The 20,082-nt window shown below is 42.5% G+C and overlaps 1 protein-coding gene across 1 annotated transcript in view; it reads left to right on the top strand.

Moving 5' to 3' along the window:
• PSMF1 (proteasome inhibitor subunit 1) overlaps positions 1 to 20,082 on the top strand; it is a 46,400-nt gene extending 26,318 nt beyond the window's left edge. The window contains 3 exon segments of the mRNA NM_001243340.1: positions 17,935 to 17,988; positions 19,054 to 19,212; positions 19,741 to 20,082. Coding sequence (NP_001230269.1) covers positions 17,935 to 17,988; positions 19,054 to 19,212; positions 19,741 to 19,792 — 265 coding nt within the window. The 3' untranslated portion in view covers positions 19,793 to 20,082.

The raw sequence follows: 20,082 nt of genomic DNA, 5'->3' as shown, positions 1-20,082 counted from the left end.
AGCTGTGGTGTAGGTTGCAGACGCGGCTCGGATCCCGCGTTGCTGTGGCTCTGGCGTAGGCCGGTGGCTACAGCTCCGATTCAACCCCTAGCCTGGGAACCTCCATATGCCGAGGGAGCGGCCCAAGAAATAGCAACAACAACAACAAAAGACAAAAAAAAAAAAAAAAAAAAGACTTTTATGCTGAAAACTATAAAATGCTATTGAGAGAAATCAAAGAAGACCCAGTAAATGGAGAAACATGTTCATGAATGAAAGACTCAACGTAGTAAAGATGTCAGATACTCCACAAATGGATCCATTAGTTAAATACAATCCCTATCAAAATTCCAACAAAGATTTCTGTAGATGTCGCAAGATTATTCCAGAATTTAGATGGAAAGGCAAAGGGATTTGTTAGTAGCTGGAATAAATTTGGAAAAAGAATAAAGAGGGAGAAATCACTCTATCCCAATATTCAAGCTTATTTTATAGCTAAATTAATCAAGACTTATCTTAGTAGATGGACAGACTCACAGGTCAGTAGAGCAGAATAGGGAACCTAGAAGTAGGCCCACAGAAGAATGGACAGTTGGCTTTTGACAAGGGTGCACAAGGAAGTCTGTAGAGCATTTAGATAGTCACAAGCAAAATAAGGACCTTGACCTACCTTCACATCTTATATACAGTTAACTCAAGTTGGATCATAGATTTAAATGTAAAACTTAATATTTACAACACTTTTAAAAGAACTCAAAGGAGAGAATCTTAAGGATCCAAGGCTTGGTGAAGAGTTCTTAGATATGACTCTGAAAGCCCAGTTTATAACAGAGGGAAAAAAAACCAACAGTAAATTGGACTTCATCAAAAACTTAAAACTAAAAACTTTTGCTCTGAGAAAGACCCTGTTAAGAGAATGAAAACATAATTTACAGATTGGGAGAAAATGTTTGCAAACCATACATCTCACAAGGGAATCATCTCTTGAAAGATGGATCTTAAATTCAACAGGCTAAAAAACCAAACACTCCATTTAGAAAATAGGCAAAAGAGGAGTTCCCGTCGTAGCGCAGTGGTTAATGAATCCGACTAGGAACCATGAGGTTGCAGGTTCGGTCCCTGCCCTTGCTCAGTGGGTTAAGGATCTGGCGTTGCTGTGAGCTGTGGTGCAGGTTGCAGACGCGGCTTGGATCCCACGTTGCTGTGGCTCTGGCGTAGGCCAGTGGCTACAGCTCTGATTCGACCCCTAGCCTGGGAACCTCCATATGCCGTGGGAGCGGCCCAAGAAATAGCACAAAGACAAAAAAAAGAAAAAGAAAAAGAAAATAGGCGAAAGATATGTAGAGATAGTACACTGGAAAGGATATACAGGTGGCAGATAAGCACATGAAAAGGTGTTCAACATTATTGCCCATTGAGGAAATGCAGATTAAACCACAATGAGATACTTCACACCTATTAGACAAGCTAAAATTTAAAAAATAGTAATGTAATGATACTAAATGCTGAAGAAAGTACAGAGAACAGAGGGAGCTCTGATTCATTGCCAGTGGAATGTGAAATGATATAGCTACTCTGGAAAATTGTTTGGCAGTTTCTTTTATATATAGGAGTCCCCACTGTGGTGCAGTAGGTTAAGAATCCGACTGCAATGTCTCAGGTCGATGCAGAGGTGTGGGTTTGATCCCTGGCCTCAAACAGTGGGTTCAAAGATCCAGTGTTGCCTCAGCTGTGGCTCAGATTCAGTCCCTGGCCCAGGAACCTCCATATGTCTCAGATATAGCCATTTAAAAAAAAAAAAAAACATAAACATGCACTTAATAGTAAGATCCAGTAATCACACTCCTGGGTATTTATTTCAGAGAAATAAAAATTATGCCACACAGAACTTGTATAAAGATGTTCATAAGCAGCTTTATGGTTTTTGGTTTCTGGTTTTGTTTTGGGGTGTTTTGTTTTGTTTTTGCTTTTTAGGGCTGTACACATGGCATATGGAGGTTCCCAGGCTAGGCGTCGAATCCAAGCTACAGCCTACACCACAGCCACAGCAACATCAGATCCAAGCCGTGTCTGTGACAACAACCTGGACATCCCTCAGTTGGTGAATGGTTAAACAACCATCCATACCATAAAATACTACTCAGCAATAAAAAGGAATGAACTGTTGATACCCACAACAGAGTGGATCTCAGGTCATCAGGCTGAGTGAAAAAAAAAAAAAAACAGTTCCAGAAGGTCACATACTGTATGGGTCCACTCATATAAGGTGTTTTGAAATGGCAGAATTCTGGAGGTACTAACAGACTAGTGGTTGCCAGAGGTTATGGGTGGGGACAGGTGTGATTATAAAACGGGGTAGCATGAGGGCAATCTTTGTGGTGGAGTAACTATTGGAGGAAACTGGGTGGGGGTACACAGGATTTCTCTGCACTATTTCCACCTTCCTGCAAATCTTTATTTCAAAATAAAAAGTATTTTAAAATGAAGAAGCTAAAGGGTCCCTTAGGGTCTTAAGCCCACTGTATTTATTGAGCTCACTATACGTAGGGCACCAGATTATTAGCACCAGGTGCTTCACAAAGGCCAGCGACACTGTCTCTGCTCCTCCTCTTACCTCCTGTCATGGGGATGAACAGGGGACTTGGGAACGCCACACTTGGTGTTCAGGGTAGGCTTCCCTAAGAAGGGACTGACCTCCAGGGCAGGCAGAGAGTAGGGTAGAGTGGGTGCTGCAGCCTGAGGGTCTGTCCTCTGCAAAGCCCTGGGAGGACAGGCAGTGTGGTTAGAGCCAGGGGCCGTGGGGGCATGGTGGTGGTGAGTGGATTGCTGAGGCCAGGGCAGGCGTCCCACTGAGTGGTTTGGGGCCTCAGTTCAGGAGACCTTTATTTGTGAAGGCTATACATCTTTGGGCTGAGAGAAGCTGTGGGGAATATGTGGGCATTGTCCTAGGCCCAGAAGATGGGGATAGAGGCTGGGGATTGGGGTCAATCAAGGGCGCAGCCAGCCCTGGCCCATCCCACCCTGCGTATTCTTTTGTTGGCTAAAACTCTTGGCCCCCTAGCCCTGGGATTCACCCCATCCTTGACATTACTACTTGCTATTTTTGTCTAATCCCAAGATTAATGGCTTTTTTTCAAGTGGAGCAATTTGCCCTACTTTTTCACCTCTTTGTATCTCCATCACCTGGATCTATGCCTTGCACATTTTTGATATGTTCTTTATTCAGCAAATGTTTCCCTCTGGGTTTAGGGATCCCTGGGACTGGGCCCCTACTCTTAAGGCCCGTGCTGTCCCTTTAGCATGGGAGACAGGTGAATAAGTAAGAGTGACAACTGCCATTACAGAGGTTAGTGCAGAGACCCTTCAGAGGTGGCCTGGGACAGGCTTCCTCGGGGTGGGGGTGGGGGGTGCTGCCTGAGCTGTGTCTTCTTAGGGAAGAACAGAAGTATTCCTAAACTCCTTTTTTTTCCTGTTCATGAGTTTGAATTATTTCCTAAGATTCCTTCCAGGGAAGCTTGTTTCAGGTTGTGGGACCAGCAGGCCAGAGCACCAAGGTCTGAAAGCAAGGGACTGTCCCTGAATTTTGGCTCAAGAAAGAATTCATTTCAGAACCCTATGATGTAACAGCTCTGAAAGGTGGACTGGATTTTGCGAGGCCCAAGTATGTGAATCTCCCCCATGGGCAGCTGAGAGCCATTGAAGGATTCTGATGAGGATCCGGGTGGGAGGGGGTCAGGCAGAAGGCCTAGCCTCGTCATTTCTGCATACCACTCTTAGCGGATGGGACTTGTTCCCCTTCTTTCTGCCACCTCGCCCATCTCCATGTCAAGGAGGGAGTATTACATGGCCATTAGGGGCTCAGGCTTTGGAGGTCGATTAGGTAGGTTCAAACCCTGACCTTGTAGCTTTGCTTGCTTCTCAGTGAACACAGTTAGCCTTGGCTTTCTCCTCTGTACTTTGAGAATAATTGTACCCATGTCAGAGGTTTTTCAGCACGGAATATGGCAGTAGGTGCCACGTGTTGAGCTCATTGCTCAGAATACAGTAGAAATACTTCATGGATTCCTTTCAGGTAGCAGACAGACATGAAAAACAAGACTGAAGCTATAGTGACTGGAGGGTCCCCCCGAAGAGAGACCCTTTTATTTGTTTAAATACTTAGCCTACTCCTCCTGGTAAAGGAGCCATTTAGGTATGAGAGTATGAACCCAGATGGTGTGCTGAGCAACTGCATTTGGGCTCAGGACCTTTATGGACACTGTGTCCTTTATCATCACACTGGCTGCCCCTTATTGAGGAGGAACTATTTCTTGGCCGTCCACCATGTGCCGACCGCTGCACCGGGTGTTTTAATTTACATTTGCTCATATTCCAGACAGGAATCTGAGTCAGTGGCATCCCTACTTTTCCCGGGTGAGACAGTGGACAAGTGAGGTGGCACAACTTCCCAGAATTAACTAACTGGGAGAGTGAAAACTGGGGTCTGCCCCTTCATAGGATCACATAATCGGTTTGTGTACACGTTCAGGGTAGTGAGGGCACACTGGCTGCGGAGAAAAATCTACCCCTTTCCTCCCTCGGTGAGGCTTTCTCGAGCCAGCTTATCTCCCAGGACTGGGACACCGTGCTGGGGGAGGAGGCAGAATGCTGAGGAGGCTTTCTGTCAGCCGGTAGTGAGTTGGCAGGTCTTCCCCCTGGAGTCCCCTTCTCCCTCCACCCCCACCCATTGCCAGCCCCCTTCCTCTGTCAGCACAGATGCCTATCATGACATCGATTTCTCTGTGAGAGCCCCATCACCAGTGTGTTGCTGGGCAACCAGGCACTCACACGTTCACCTTTGGGGGGGGGGTTGGGGGGAGACTGTGCCCATGGCACATGGAAGTTCCTGGGCCAGCAACTGAACCTGCACCACAGCAGTGACCTGAGCCACTGCAGTGACAACCCTGGATCTGTAACCCACTACCACTGTGCCACAGAGAACTCCCTTTTTTGTTTTTCTTTCTTTTCTTTTTTTTTTTTTTTTTTCAACTTTTTGTTTTTGCTTCAAATGCCAGATTTGAGGGTGGGGCCTTAGGATAGAAAGAAGAGAAGGAGCAGGACAGCAGAGGGCCCATCTGGCTGCTGTGGGATGTTAATCACCCTGTCACTGAACAGCCTGGACTTCTGTTCTGAGTAGAAAACAGCAGTCTCTGTCCCTTCCCACAGGATACAGCTCTGTGTCTCACTCCTCACTTTCCACACCACCTTGCCTATCCCACACCTGGAAACTTCCAAATGCAGAGAGAAGTCGGGATGTCTCGCTTTACTAAGTGTGTGGTGGCGTGTGCGTCCAGAGCTTGTCAAAGGAGACTGGGTCTGCTGGTTTGATGCTGGTGTAGACAGAGAGGACACTCCATTGCAATGGAGAATTGAGGGTGAAAAGTAGGTCTGTTCTACTCTTTCCAGAAGAATTACAGAAAACAACCCATCTGTAAGGGAAGTTTTTTCATCTAAACCTAACTTTTTTGTTGTCATTATAATTCTAACCCATTTCCCTTTGCTCCATCTGTCCTCAGTAAAGAGACCGTATGCCCCAAATCTTGTTCTCTGTTTTGAAATAATCAGTTTTTTCTGTGCTTAACCAACTTTTCTAAAAATCAGTCCTTAGATATAAAGCTCTTATTTATGTCATTCAAAATTCATTTTTAATCCTAATCAGTTTGCATCTTTACATATTTTTAAATGTTCCCAGTATTTGTAGTCTGCATTTTCTTTTTAAAATTTTTTTATTCATTTATTAAAGTGCTAAACATACCCTTTTTAATGTCTGATTTTTTTGCATTTTTTTAAAGTTTTATTGAAGTACGGTTGATTTATAGCATTGTGTTTATTTCTGTTGTGTAACAAAGTGATTCAGTTATACATATATACACATCCATTCTTGTTCAGATTCTTTTCCCGTATAGATTATCACAGAATATTGGGTAGAGTTCCCTGTGCTCTACAGTAGGTCGTATCTGATATTTTATTCTACGGTATATGCTGTAGTTTGCCTAACCTCCATGGAGTATTTCAAGCATGTACAGTGTTTCATTTTAAATAGTACACTATGAGCATCTATATATATATACCTTTTTTCTTTTCTTTCCTGGAGTTGTATTTCCTGTGCTGGCAGATCTCAAACGTTTTTGTCTCAGGAACTCTTTCGCACTTCCCCAAATTATTGAGGACCTCAAAGGGCTCATGTTTAAGTTATATCTATTAATATTTACCATGTTATAAATTACAGCTGAAATTTTTAAATTAAAAAGTAAATTCTAGGAGTTCCCATTGTGGTGCAGCAGAAACGAATCCAACTAGTATCCAGGAGGATGCGAGTTCGATCCCTGGCCTTGCCCAGTGGGTTAAGGATCCAGCATCACCATGAGCTATGGTGTACGTTGCAGACATGGCTAGGATACCACGTTGCTGTGACTGTGGCTGTGGCTGGCCGCTGTAGCTCCGCCTAGACCCCTAGTCTGAGAACTTCCAGATGTGGCCCTAAAAAGCAAAATAAAACAAAAAACAATTTTTAATTTAAATATACATTTATTTATTTATTTAAAAATAACAATAATAGGAGTTCCCTGGTGGCCTAGTGATTGAGGATTTGGTGGTGTCACTACTGTAGCTCAGGTTCAATCCCTGGCCCAGGGATTATATATTTATTATTATACATTTTATTATACAATATTTTTAAAAATCACGTTCATCAATATTACCGATACAATCAGCATCAGTATGGGGAAGGCATCAAGCTAATGGTGAATATGAATTTCCAAATTGCTAATTTTCACATCTAAGTTTGAATTTTATCATTGGCAACTTATACTGGTGGTTATTTTCCTTGAAGTAACAGGTTCATATGGCTTTTAAGAAAGTATTTACTGTGTAGCCAAGTTTGAGTAACCATGATTTGTTTGTCTATCAGTCATTCTGAGTAAAAATGTTTTTCCATGAAAAAATGGCTGCTTCAGCACAAGGACTTCTCTTTGAGACAACCATTGTATTTCTACATGCAACAGGAGTACTTTATGCATATATTCCATTTCATTACATAATATTAAAAAGAGGTGTACTCTAATAATGATGTTTTTAATTAAAATATTCTTAATGTTTTTTATACTTTGGCTTATCAGTGCTTTTTCTTTATGTGTGATGCTTTATCTGTTTCAGAAACTTTTGTCCCACCCCAAAGTCATGTAGAATTACTCATATATTTTCTTCTAGAAGCTTTGTTTTACCTTTCATATTAGGATAATCCATTTGAAATAAATTTTTGTGTAGTGAGATAGATGCATATTTTATTATATTGATATCTAGTTGATTTAGCACTGTATTTTGAAAAGAATTATCCTCTACCTATGCCACCTTGATAATTTTCATTTTTCATTACTTGTGAAACATTAATAATTGCCCTCATTCTTTTCCTTAGAGCCAGATAGTCTTGATCCCTTTGATTTTTTTCCCCATGGATGGCAAAGTTAGTTCAGTAATATTTATGTGGCTGTTTTGTGCCAGCTCTTCCAGATCACATGCTAAGCATTTCACCCACATGTTTTTATTAAATCCTCTCAACCCCATGGGATCAGTAAGGGCTATCCCCATTTTACAGTTTACATGAACTGAAGTTCATGGATAGCAAATAACTTGACTCCAACCAGTAAGGAGCAGAAGTTGTGTTATAATAATAGAATATTGGATGCTGTTTATTGAACTCTTGATTATGTACCAGGTGTTAAGCTTTCGTAAACATTCTCATTTAATCCTTATAGTAACCCCAGAAATAGGTACTATCGTCTGTATTTTAAAGGGGAGAAAGCTAGGGCTTAGAGATTTCATGGTTTGCCCTAGGTCATACAGCTCTTAAGTGGTGAAGCCAGAATCTGAACTTGGATCTAACTCTAGCACCTTTGCTTTTGTCTTCTGTACAATTTCTTAGCCCCAAGTGGGTCTGTCACTTATGTGTCAAATACAGTACTAGGCATTGGAAGTATGTGATGAGGTATCGATCCAACCTTCAAGGAGCTCACAGTCGTTTAGGGCTGACTACCCTTTTTATTCCAGACCCTAAGTCTTTTTAAAAGTGAAAGTGTGTCTCAGGTCTGCTGAAGCTCAGAGAGGGGTCATGATCCTGAAGGATTGAGTTAGGACAGTATAGAAGGAAAGGCTTCACAGAGATAATGCCTGAGGAGCTAAAATTTAAAGGACAAATAATAATTCTCTAGTATTGGGAGTAATTGGCATTTGCGGCTAAGGGAACAGTGGGTACAAATGGGGCTATGAAATCATCTTATCATCCCGTGTGTGTGTGTGTGTGTGTGTGTGTGTGTGTGTGTGTGTGTGTGTGTTTAGGCAGAGGAGGGATCGGGGGGTTATATATTACCACTTCTGGCATGTGAAGGGAGAATAGGTGAAAATGAGGGCCGCATCACAAGGGACCTTATGTGCTAAGGAGCTGGGTTTGATCCTGGGATAATGGGAGCCATCAAAATATTTTGGATAGAAAGTGATCTATTTGGGACCCATATACTTAGCCATATACTTTTTTTTTCCTCAAAATATCCCAGTTAGATTCTGACAACTAACATGGTTAATATTAAATTGAGCCTTTACTGAGTGCCAGGCTGTTACATTAAGTATCAAATATAATTTCTTTTAATCTTCATTAACAAGAGAATGAGAGGTAGGTGCTATGTTATCCTCATTTTATAGAAAAGAAAACTGAGGCACAGAGAGTTTAATCAGCTTGCCCAAAGAAACACAGCTCATAAGCATTGATATGGGATTCATCCCTTAGTATCTCCTCCGTTTCACACCTGTAACAGCAGTTGCTTCAAAAGAAACTATCTTGGCTCGGATTATTCCAAGAACAAAGAGAAAGCTAGTATGGTTGGAGCACGGTGGGGTAGAAAGATGGGAGATGACTCTGTAGGGGTAGGCACAGGCCAGTTTGTATAGAGCCTTGAGGTCAAGGTCAGGTACAGTGGGAAACCACTGGGTGGGTGTGTTTAGCAAATGAGGGATTTCATATTGTTGACTCTTTTTTTTCTTTCTTTCTCTCTCTCTCTCTCTTTTAAATTTCTCGGGCTCCTATGTAGAGAATGAATTATAGAAGGACAGTAGTAGAAACAGCAAGACCAGGTAAGGGGCTGACACAGGCACCCAGGCAGGAAATCATCATTGTGGCAGATACGTAGATGATCTGGGATATACTAGGAAGTATACCTGATAGGGCTTGCTTATGGTTTGGCTTAGTGATGGGAAGAAAAATCAAGAATGGTGAAAAGGGTTTTTTTTTTTTTTTTTTAGCTTAAGTCATTTCTAATTTTGGGCTACCATAGCTAACACTTCAGTGAACATATTTTTCATGCAGCTTAGAGCACAAATCTGAATGTTTCCTTAGCATACATTCCTGACAGTGGAATTAACTACATTAAAGACTAAGCCTCTCTTTAAAGATGTTGATATATATATTGCCCAGTTGCCTCCTAAACAGTTGTTTTAATTAGCATTCCAACTATATTTTGATGTCATTTCTCCATCCTTTTCACTGGTAGGGTTAGTCCTTTTTCTTTTAAATTATTTAGAAAAACATCATCCCCAAAATGTATGTAAGTTAACTGAACCCAATCTCAGTTTGTTGGTACCCTGTTCCTTGCTGGCTCCTGGTGGGGGCCTCTCTCTCAGCTCCTTAAGACCTTTTGCATTTCTTCTTACATGGCCACCTCCATATTTAAAATCAACAGTGGTGTGTCAAGTTCTTCTCATGCTTCAGATGCGCCATCTCTTCTGCCATCAGCCAGAGAAAGTTCTCTGCTTTTAAAGGTCCATGTGATTAAACTAGGCCACACAGATACCCCACCCCCCTTTTGAGGTCTGCTGTGCCATAAAATATAAAACAATTGCAGAAGTGATTTCTCATCACACTCACAGGTTCTGGGGATTAGGGGCTCTGGAATCTAGTGAGCAGGCTGTATCTACCAACTGCAAAATACATTTCCTCTCCCCTAGGGTTCCCAATAGTCTATGCCATTACTGTGTCAGCTCAGCCTAAATCTTTTCTAAATCTTGTCAGCTTATAGGATGCAAATCTCACCTTCTAAATCATCTAAATCAGGTGCAGTTGGGAGTTCCTGTTGTGGTAAAGTGGAAACGAATCTGACTAGTAACCATGAGGTTGCAGGTTCAACCCCTGGCCTCTCTCATTGGGTTAAGGATCCAGCATTGCCGTGAACTGTGGTGTAGGTCGCAGACGTGGCTCAGATCCTGCATTGCTGTGGCTGTGGTGTAGGCCGGCGGCTACAGCTACGATTAGACCCCTAGCCTGGGAACCTCCATATGTCGCAGGTGTGGCCCTAAAAAGCAAAAAATAAATAAATCAGGTACAGTTGAGGCTCCAGAGTACAGCTCCTTTTTATCTCTCTCTTTTTTTTTTTTTTTTTTTTTGTCTTTTTGTCTTTTTTGTTGTTGTTGTTGTTGCTATTTCTTGGGCCGCTCCCGCGGCATATGGAGGTTCCCAGGCTAGGGGTTGAATCGGAGCTGTAGCCACCGGCCTATGCCAGAGCCACAGCAACGTGTCATCCGAGCCGCGTCTGCAACCTACACCACAGCTCACGGCAACGCCAGATCGTTAACCCACTGAGCAAGGGCAGGGACCGAACCCGCAACCTCATGGTTCCTAGTCGGATTCGTTAACCACTGCGCCACGACGGGAACTCCTTTTTTATCTCTTGATCAGAAACAAGTTTCCTGTTCCATGATACAGTCGTCAGATGAGCAGAGGATAACAATTATTGATTTCTAACATGGAAGAAATATGACCATGAAAGTTGTTCATTACAGCATTATTTACAGTTATACCAGAAGCAGTACCAACACAGTAGGAAATTAAGTAAATTTTAAAAATTTACTTCACTTAAGTGAATATCATTTGGCCATTAAACATGTTAATAACAAAAACAACTTGAGAAATGTAGGACATAAGTGGAAGAGGAGAGTGAGATCTGAAATTATATTGATAATATAATTGTATAAAAGCATGCTTATGAAAAAAGACTAGAAAAGAATAACAAAACCAGTCATTGTGTCAGAGTCAGATAATGGGTGACGTTTTATAATTTTTTAGTATGTATCTTCTCTTTTTTTTTTTTTATTTTGAAAATCTTTGTTCACTTAGCCTAAATGGAGTATTTCCCAACCATTCTCAATCCCCAAGTCACCTTTGAACTTATAGGACATCCTAGGGGTGGAGAAAAGTTAAGTGTAGTGCCCTGCTCGCTCAGAGCACCATAACCTGTACTCCGCTTGTTAATCTACACACATTCTTGCCTGTATCCCCACTTCCCTGCTTCTAATTTTCCACACTTGGCAGAACAAGGTAAATAAACCAGACCACCAAAATTTGAACTTGTACCCTCACTGGGAAGCAGCCTTGCCATTTGTGGTCCACAGACCAACAATGTCAGAGCATCAGGGAGCTTGTAGAAAATGTAGGATCTCAAGTCCCATCCTTGATCTTCTGAATTAAATCCTGCCTTTGAGCAAGATTCCCCCCACTGATTGATGGGCACATTATAGTCTGAACAGAACTTACCTAGGTGGTTCAAGAAATGCTATGAAAACCAACTCAGGGATCAGGGTCTGGAAATTTTCAGATTATTGCTACTGGCTGCTCTGTGAACCAGCATGCCTAGAGAAGACTGACATGCAGATGAAGAGCTTCGTGTTCACTCCTAATGATCACCGGAGGGTGCAGACCAGCAGCTCTGTTGTAAACAGCCATATTGGTGTTCTGTTCTGTTGAGAGCCTGGGTTTGGAAGATTCTGGTTCTGGAATAAACGCACTTCATCCTGACTTTCCCACTGACTGCAGCTATACAGAATGCATGGATTACTCGAGGATGCTGAAAAGTGGTAGCTGGTAGATTGGCAAAAAAGACCATAGGTTTAAATACCACCCTGGCAGTGAGTTCACCATTGTCTTCCAGTTTGAACTCAAAGAAACCCAAAACAAGGAATTGGATTTAGTGTGAACAGAGAGCACTCCAAGAGCCCTTCAGTCTGGTTAAAGAAGTAGGAATGAGGTCTAGTGCTCAGAGAGAATGGGGAAGTCTCAAGTTTTTTCTTCCTTTTCTCCAATTTTTTTTTTTTTTTTTTTTACACCCCATCCTGTGGCAATCCACAAACACCTGAAACTGAGGGAGAAGACCCTTCCTTTCCAATAAAACTCATCTCAAGAGTATGGGGCTGAACCACTCTCGCTTTTTTTCTTCCCTTTATCCTTTTTCCACTTGGTACGGGTATGACACAGGCACTGACAGGGGAAGTACAGGGCAGAGCAAGGTAAGGAATGCCTCAGCTTTCTAGCCAGAAGGCCAAAAGGGGAGCCCAGGGGAACTGGAAGGTACCAAGGAGATAGATCACAAACAGGAAGGAGTTCAGAAAGCAGCCTCATAAAATTATGGACTCTGGGCCTTATCCAAAAACTATACGTAAATGAATCTGATTCTAAATAGCACACCAAAGATTTTGAGAACAGAACTACTACAGGATAGCCCACATACCATATATATGGGGCAGAATGAAAAGCACTGCAAGGGTTTTGAAAACAGAACTGACATTGAAACCTGAACATGAATCCCACAACCCCCGGGTGGATTGCCTGCTAAGACAGAATTATCAGGATTGTCCCAAAACTTCATAATAAAATGTTTAAAATTACCAGGCACACAAAACATCAGAAGTCCAGCTCACAAAAAGACAATAGATGCCCATATTCCCAGGTGATACAAATGTTGGAATAATTATCTGATAAAGACTGTCAGACAATTTAGGCAGCTATTTTAAAAATGCTCTGAGAAGTGAAAGCAAACAGTCTAGAAACAAACGGAACAATAGAAAATTCAGCAAAGAAGCAAGATAAAAACAAGAACCAAATGGGAATTTTAAAACTGAAAAATACAATAGTCAAAGTAACTACTGGAAGAATCAGTATCAGAATAGAGATAATAGAGGAAATATTAAGTACTTGAAATACATCAATAGAAATTAGCCTATCTGAACAACAGAGACCAAAAAAAATCTTTAAAAATAAACAATTTAAAAGTAAACAATTTTGGACAATTACAAAAGGTCTAACATAGGGCCATAAGAAGGAGAGGAGAAAGAGTGTAATACAAAAAAATTATTGAAGAAAATAATGGCTGAAAATTCCTCAGATTTGGCAAAAGGCATAAACTTACAGATTCAAAAAGCTGTTCAAACCCTAAGTAGGATATATGCAAAGAAGTCCATGCTCAGATATAATGAAACTGCTAAAAAGCAGGGCGGGGGGAGTGGGGGAGACATGAAAGCAACTAGAGAAAAACATGCATTGCCTGTAGAGGAATAAGAATTTGAATTATGGTGAATTTCTCGTCAGAATCCATGAAAACAAGAAACAAGCAGCCCACCATTCTTAAAATATGGAGAAAAAAAGAATTGTCAGACCCATAATTCTATATCTAGCAACTACATCATCTTTATTTCTGAAGGATATTAAGATATTCTTAGTGAAAGGACACTAAGAGAATTCATAGTTAACAGATCTTCTCAGAAGGAATTGCTAATGGAAGTTCTTCAGACAGAAGGGAAATGATACCAGATAGAAATTTAGAACACCAGGAATAAAAGAAAAGCAATAAAAATGGTAAACATCTAGATAAATATAGTAGACTGTTCTCTTGAAATCTTTAAAATATGTTTTAAAACTGAAAGCAAAAATTAGAACATTTCATTGTATGTTAGCTGTAATATAATATGACAATTTTATCGTAAAAGGAGGTGAATGAAAGAAATCAATGTCTGCTGGTAAGGTTTTTATCTCCTACTTGAAATGGTCAAATATTATTTCTCAGTAGACTGTGAAAAGTTATGTATGTTTATTGTAATCCCTCAGGCAACCACGGAAAATATACAAAGAGATATAGTTAAAAAAAAAAAAGAAAGAAAGAAAACAAAACAAAACACTTATTTAAAGTTGAATTTAAAAAAGAAAACAGGAAAGAAAAAGGAAGTTGGAAAATTATTGGAAAGGTAATACTAAAATGGTAAATCTAAATCTAAACACATCACATTAAATGTAAAATAATCTCAACACATCAGTCAGTTAAAAGAGCATGGGTTTTCACGGAATAGGAGAAAATCTTTGCAAACGATGCAACCAACAAGGGCTTAATCTCCAAAATATACAAACAACTCATAAACTCAACAACAACAACAAAACCCAACCCAATGGAAATACGGACAGAAGACCTAAGTAGACATTTCTTCCAAGAAGACATACAGATGAAAAAATGGATCTGGTGTGGCTGTGGGTATGGCGTAGGCCAGCAGCTGCATCTCCGATTGGACCCCTAGCCTGGGAACTTCCATATGCTGCAGGTGCGGCCATAAAAAGCAAAAAAAAAAAAAAAAAAAAAGAATATGTGTATGTATAGCTGGGTCACTTTGCTCTACAGCAGAAATTGAAGGAACATTGTAAATCAACCGCACTTTATTAAAAAAATTTTAAATAAAAAGTGAAAAAAGAGCATGGGTTTTGAAGTTGGGCGAACCTAGTATGAATTCACTCTTGGCCACTTACTACTTATCTGGTTTTGGGTAAGAACACTTGCTTCTCTGAGCCTCAGTTTCCTCCTTTGTAAAATAGGAATAAAAATCATATGTACTCAGAGGGCTCCTGCGAAGATAAAATAAAATAATGTATATAAGGAGCTCAGTACATCCATCAGTTTGAAAAATAGGTTGGAGAGAGAGTTCCCTGGTGGCCTAGCAATTAAGGATCCAGCATTGTCACTGCTGTGGCTTGGGTCACTGCCATGGCGTATGTTTGATCCCTGGCCTGGGAACTTCCACGACACGAGTGCAGCCTCAATAAATAAATAAAGAAAATTAAAAGTAGGGGAGATTCGTGTGTGTTCACATTGGCAAAGTATCTTTGGAAGGACATACAGGAAAGCAAGGTCATTAGTTGTCTGTGGGAAGACCTGTCAGGCTGGAGGACAGGGCTGAGAGGGAGAGTTTTTATTCTGTAGGTCAACAGTCTCTTGTCTACAACTCTGAAAACCAAGTGGCATTCATTTTTTCTGTTTGTTTTGTTTTGCTCTTTCATAAGATTCGTGCCAAACCTTTGGGATCAAAACCTGACCTGAAGTGTCATAAAGCTCCTTAGATATTCATTGAATTCTTACTCATCTGGCAGAAATGTTAGGGTTACAGCATGGTACACAATATATGTTAGGCACACTTCTCTGACCTTTCTAAAATATGAAAAGTTCTGAATTCCAAAACACATCCAGCAAGATTATGGATCTATGTATCCTTTGAATTTCGAATGCAATCTGTATTCTTCAATCTCTGTATTCTTTTGAAATTTGAAACCGATGAAGGGCTTACCTATTCAGAAAATTAAATTTAAAAAAATTTTAAACTAAATTTAGCATGGTGTCTTACACAAAGCAAGCTGTCAGTAAATATGGGCAGCTGCTGTTATTCCATTCTTCCAGGTCTTTCCTGTCAACAAATCTGTTCATGTCCAGTAGTACATTTCACCGTAACAGCAGACCCTGTGACTGTTACTACTTAGATTTTACATCTTAAAAGACCATGGTGCAAAGCTTTTGTGATAGACCCCTGCCAACCAGCTAGATAGTCTCCTACCCAGACCAGAGCCAGTCTCTGACTCCCAGTCCTAAGGCCTTTCCTGTTCACCAGACCAGCTCAGCCACTGGAGGACATCAGCTGCATTTGTGTGTCCAAGAGAGGCATGTTATTTTTACCTGAGAGGAGAGGAGAGTACATGGAGAAGAAACTGGTGTGGTCAGGGTCACCCCCAGATCCCTTAGAGGGCCCCTCTGCAGATGGGCCATCCTGTCCACTGGGCCCAACTAGGCACTTGTGCCTACAGTGTTTAGTGTACAACACTCTCCCGCATGGAGTTTTAGGGGCTTGATTTTAGAGACCATGGACAAAAATTAGCTTTTTTTTTTTTTTTTTTTTAATCTCTCGAGCCTCATTCAGTATATCCAGGACTGAGATTATTTTATAATAGCTTCTGGGCACATAATGAGTTCACAGAGGTGTGCATGTGTTGTAGTGACACGGTGTTGAGTGTGAGCCTAAAGGATATGCCGTGACAGTTTCCAGTACACAGATTATTGGGGTGGGCCTGGCAGCTGCCTTTGACCCTCCATTGTTCTCTTTTCCTTCTCCCCTCCCACACTCTGGCCCAGGAGAGGGAAAAAGAGATGGCTCCATGTTTCAGGAGCCATCAAGACTCTATTCTTCACGGCATTTGCATAGCCTCTAGAAGCTCCTTCTGCCTGCTGCTACATAGGGGCAGTATATGGAGATGGGTAAAAGTGCTCGCTGCCCTCTGGCACCACCTGACCTGTGGAGTGAGGCAGGTTGTTGGAGGCCACCAGAAAGTTTGATTGTCAGCTCCAGTTCCCATGGCTCAGGAACAGTGATAACCTAGGTCAGGAAAAATTACTTCCCTTGAAAGCCATGTCCACCTCAATCACAATATCCTTTCCAGCCCACTAGGTATCACTAACTGGAGAAGCACCTACTTTTGGATTTTTTTTTTCCCCAAGTTCTTCATGAATAGCATCTTACCCATAAGCTTAGATTAGCTGCCATTTACCACACTTTCTTGAGGTCTGACAGGAACCCGCTGCACCCCAGAACTATCAGGTTTGCATTGCTCACCAGGGCTCCAAGCAGATTCCAAACAGCCTTTTTTCAAATCTTTTTTGTTTTATTATATCCACATCTTTTTCGTTTTATTATATCCATAGCCATATCCTTTATAAAAAAAAATCAGGAAAGTATAAAGAAGAAACTGCACCCATGTGTTTACTGTCACTGTTTATATTTTAGATATGCTTCTTTCTAGTTTTATTTATCCACACACACATTTTTCACACTTAATTTCCTAGGCTATTGATAATCCCCCTTTCTTCCATAATTAATGCTAGAGCATAAGTGTCTTTGCACATCATTTCAAAACATTCTTAGAACATTGTTTCCATGGTTGCAATACCATCATCTGCCTAACTGGACCCAGGTTAGGGCCGGTCCAGTTCCCTTGGTTAAAGTTTTTATGATGATATTTTAATTCGAATTATATATTCTTTAAGATGGCTATCTAGGCATAAAATTATCAGATCAAAGAATGTAAAGATAAAAAGGCTTTTGAAAGATATATATTTAGGTGTATATATAAAAGCATAGACTTGATCTTCACAAAGCATACGCTCATTTATGTTCCTGGCTCCTTCAGTCTCAATATGGGCAAAAAATGGTTCTGAGTGGAGAGTGAAAAAAAATCTTAGACATCACAGTGGTTTGCGGCCATCTAATGGGCTGCAGTGCATAAACAGGGTTGCAGGATCTGTGGTATGACGATTTCATCAAGGAGCCATAATGAGCAAAAGTTGAGAAGCACAGTTTGAGCTGTATGTGAGCTCCATACCCTTGGACACTTTTAAATCTGAGCTTTTTGGTTTAGGGTTTTAGAGTATTATTTTTCTGATCTAAATGTTCTTGGTTCTTTATCCAAAGTTTAGGAATCTGAGAGAGGTATGAATAAAATAAAATTTATCTCATTACCGTCGTTCATATTTTTATCTTTCCGCATTATTAGGATGCTCCATGTTTCCCCTTTGTGTCCAGCTCTTCTCACGTAATCACCATTGTAGTATTTTCAGTGTTGGTCCGTGCCAAGGACTATTTTGAGATGGTCATGCATGATGTGGTCTCATGCAGGGGCTTTCTCTGTCCCCCATGCCTGGGAATACATTTGTGTCCCCACAGGCATCAGGTCCGGGCCTCTGGGAGCCCAGGTACCCGGCTGCTCTGGGACTTTCAGTAATTGTCCCTTGTTTGTTTCAGGAGCGATCCCCTGGGCCCGTTTGCTGTCGGGGGAGAGGACCTAGACCCCTTTGGGTGAGTATGCTGGGAGGTGGCAGCTACACAACCTGCTCTCGTGGCTTTCCAGCCTCAGCTCATCTTCTAATTTTAGAGCTTTTCATCAGTCTCCCTTTGGGTTGTTGCCGGGTGGCTGAGAAATCGCTGCCACGTTCTGCTCTGCCATGGTCAGAGCAGTGCAGGAGGGCTCTGAGTGTTGGGGAGGAGCTGAGGAAGCCCAGTGAGCAGCTCCTTTGTTGTTCTCTGGCCCCACTTTTCCTTTTGGAAGACAGCAGCTGTCCCTTGGATGGAAGAACACCCAGGGCTTATCCAGCACAGGCGGAAGAGCACACAGTGGGCTACAAGGCCTCAGGGCATTCAGGGCTCTTCAGAGTTTACCTCACTTGATAAGGGGAGGTTCTGATCCCCATTACTCTGGTATCATTCTTGTCAAGTTCCCAACAAAGTTATTACAGCCTGAGCTATGCACCGTCTTCCCTGAGTGCTTCTAGATTTTAACCTCTGCTGCAAAGTGTCCCCAACTTGAACATTTTCAGACACGTTTGGACAGTGGGGAAACCATGTAAGTCTGCAGTGAAGCTTGAACAGTGACCTCAAAGTTTGGGGAACATCAGCTCATTCATCCAAGTTTGAGTCATGAGGTCGGTGGGTCCATGGAACTGCATGAGGAACAGAAGCTGTCGGGAGCTAGACTTGGGCAACCCACGGTCACAGATTATCTCAATCCATTAGTCCTTAGACCTGAAGTAGTACCCGTAGAGCCTTGTGATGGTTCTGCATCGCCCTTGGCAAGTTCTGGCACATGTTCTTGATCGGAGTGTCCTCTTGAGTACAAGACACGGCAAGGATCTCAATTTTGTGGGTTCAGGGAGCCCATACAACTGAAAGTGCAGCCCGTGATTGCAGAAAGAGTATGCTCTCTAGGTTCTTGCTCTTGCCTGCTTCATGCTAGAAGCCAGCCATACCTCTGCTTGAACCATCCAGAGTAGGTGTCGCAGTCGTTTTAGTCCATCTCACCACCTTCACTTCTTCTCCAACAGCTGCTTGCCACACCTGCTTACCCATCATTCCTTCTTGCCTCAGGTGTCGGAGAGGTGGCATGATTGTGGATCCCCTGAGATCTGGCTTTCCAAGAGCACTTATTGACCCATCATCAGGCCTCCCAAACCGTCTTCCTCCAGGCGCTGTGCCCCCAGGAGCACGCTTTGATCCCTTTGGACCCATTGGGACCAGCCCGTCTGGGTAGGTATTCACTCAGGTATGCTGAGAAGTAGGACCTGACGGCAACTCAGCTCAGCATTGCAGGAATGAAGGTGTCTGACAGCCCGCAGAGGGTTGCCCCTAACTCCATCCCCCTCTGCCAGGAGGCTTTTGCCTGATGCCTCCCCGGAGCCTTTCAGGAGCCCCCCATCCCTCAGTGCCTCCCGTCCCCAGCTCCCCTCAGGGAGGACTCAGAGGAGGGGTTGTTGCTCCACTTACTGGAGATTGTCTATGTGTCAGGAACTCATTAGATCCACATGTTAGCCCTTGTGGGTAGATACTGCTGTCCACACTTCACAGATACAGAAATTGAGGCCCTGAAAGATGAAGTAACTTATCCAAGATGGGAGAATCAGAATTGAGACCCAGCCTGTTGGGCTCTAGAGCACGTGCTCTTCAGTGTAGCACCACAGCATTCCAGAGGCAAGCTCCCTCCATTTAGGGCCCTGTCTGCCTGTGTGCCCCTCGCTGTCCATCATCCCAACTCACCAGCCCCTCTTTCCATTCCAGACCTAACCCAGACCATCTCCCCCCGCCGGGCTACGATGACATGTACCTGTGAAGGCCTCAAGAATGTAACATCCCAGCCTTCCCTCCACTCTCCTGGAGCTGCCACTGCTGGCCCCATCAGCAACCCTTTTCTTGTGGGTTGGCGGCAAGGAACTCTGCCCATGTGTTTGCAGGCCTGCTGGGATTGCCTCCCCACCCCCTACCAGAGCCAAGGCACATGCTGCAGCTCTTCACCTGGCTGCATCTAGGTCCCAAAGAGAAAGCAGTGTGTCTCACCACCAGCTCCTCCCCACTTCCCAGGGGAGACTCCGGCAACATATACCCTCGACCCAATGCAGTCCC

This window comes from Sus scrofa, chromosome 17, assembly GCF_000003025.6.
Source record: "Sus scrofa isolate TJ Tabasco breed Duroc chromosome 17, Sscrofa11.1, whole genome shotgun sequence".
NCBI classification, from domain to species: domain Eukaryota; kingdom Metazoa; phylum Chordata; class Mammalia; order Artiodactyla; family Suidae; genus Sus; species Sus scrofa.
This window is presented reverse-complemented; position numbering and strand designations above follow the sequence as displayed.